Raw genomic sequence first — 1,558 nt, forward strand, 5'->3', positions numbered from 1 at the left:
CCTGCAGGCCAAGATGTGTTGTGCGCGTAAAGCAGGCAGAAGCACCAGAGCATCCTGGCAGTTTGGCTTTGACGGACAGATATTCCTCATCCTTGACTCGGAAAACATGACGTGGACAGAGGTGCACCCTGGAGTCAGATCAATGAAAGACGAGTGGAAGAAGGACAGGGATGTGAGCGAGTTCTTCAGGAAAACCTCACAGGGCGACTGCAACGGATGGCTTAAGGAGTTTTGGGGGCACTGGGAAAAAATGCTGGCGCCAACAGGTAACTGAGAAGGGGGAAAAGAAGCGGTAGTTTCCTTTCTTGAGCGTATGCCTGTGCGTGTGCGCGCGTGCATGGGTGTGTGTGTGTGTGTGTGTGTGTTGGAGAAGGGATCCATTCTGCAGTGAACTCTTCATGGGAGAATAATGGTCAAAGGGATTTTCACCTCATCCTCCCTTTCCCTTCTTAGCTGCTAACATCTCCTCCTCACTGCACACACTTGTGGTCCATTCACCCTGGATTTCATGTTGGCTGTAAACATTTGGGCATCATGATGTTTCCAGAACTTTACTTCTTACTATTCCCTCTTCCAAGAATCACTTTTCTTTTTCATCTACCTTGGTCAGTTTCTGGAAATCCTTCATACCCACCTCAAATGTCAGCTCCTGTGAATCCTTCCTTATTGTGCTCATTTATCATCTCCTCTTCAGCCACAGCAAGAGTGATTGTTGAATTGTAAGCTTTTGCTTCCCTCACTGAGTATGTGAGCTCCTAGAAGACAGATTCATCCCATAAGCCGCTAAGACCTCTCACAGTGGCTGCCACATGGTAGAGGGCTAGCAAAAGTGTGCATTGTTTGGATTACCTGTGTCGGCAGGAGCTGAGGAAGATGTCTCCTCAGGTTTGGAGTCTGGACAAGGGCTTTCACTCTTCTGGTTCCTTTTCAGCGCCACCACCCATGGCCCCAGGCACAGCCCAATCCAAGGCCGCAGCCATCACACCGAGCCCTTGGATCCTCCCCGTGACCCTCACCTGCTCAATCCTACTTGGCATCCAAGGCCGAGTCCTTTCGAGTGGCAGGTACTGTGGGCAGATTTGAGAGGGCAGCAAGGGGTTGGTGGCCTGGTGTGAGGACTTTGAAGAGGGGGATCCCAGAGTCCTATCCCTGCCCCAGCCACTGAACCTTCTCATCCTGCATATGAAATATGATGAATACAACCTCCTATCATTTCACAGGAATAGCTAGGTCTCGCTCAGCCCTGAATACTGATAAATCCTCACTGTCACGGGCCAAGGGGAAAGGGAAGAAGCCCATACCAAGGCTTAGGGCTGCTGCTGCTAAAGGAGATTAACAAAGTTGGACCTAATGCAGACTAGGCTTTCCTTCTGGGAAGGGCCCACATGGTAGGTGGTGTGGGACAGCAGGAACACAAGGCATGGGAGGAACTCAAATGTGGGCAGCAATAACTTGTTAGGTCTACATGGTCTCGGGGAACATCTAGCTCAATTGGCATGACACTACTTATAAAGATAATGCTCTACATTCTACCTTGGTGAGTAGTGTCTGGGGCCTT

General features: G+C 50.1%; 1 protein-coding gene across 1 annotated transcript in view; it reads left to right on the plus strand.

The window, feature by feature from the left end:
* The window catches only part of LOC101346789 (uncharacterized), a 47,649-nt gene that overhangs the window by 946 nt on the left and 45,145 nt on the right, over window positions 1–1,558 (plus strand). The window contains exons 2-3 of the mRNA XM_023728330.1: window positions 8–266; window positions 932–1,064. Of these exons, the coding sequence (XP_023584098.1) occupies window positions 8–266; window positions 932–1,064 (392 nt within the window). The remainder of the gene's footprint in view (window positions 1–7; window positions 267–931; window positions 1,065–1,558) is intronic.

This window comes from Trichechus manatus, unplaced genomic scaffold (genome assembly GCF_000243295.1).
Source record: "Trichechus manatus latirostris isolate Lorelei unplaced genomic scaffold, TriManLat1.0 scaffold00002, whole genome shotgun sequence".
NCBI lineage: Eukaryota > Metazoa > Chordata > Mammalia > Sirenia > Trichechidae > Trichechus > Trichechus manatus.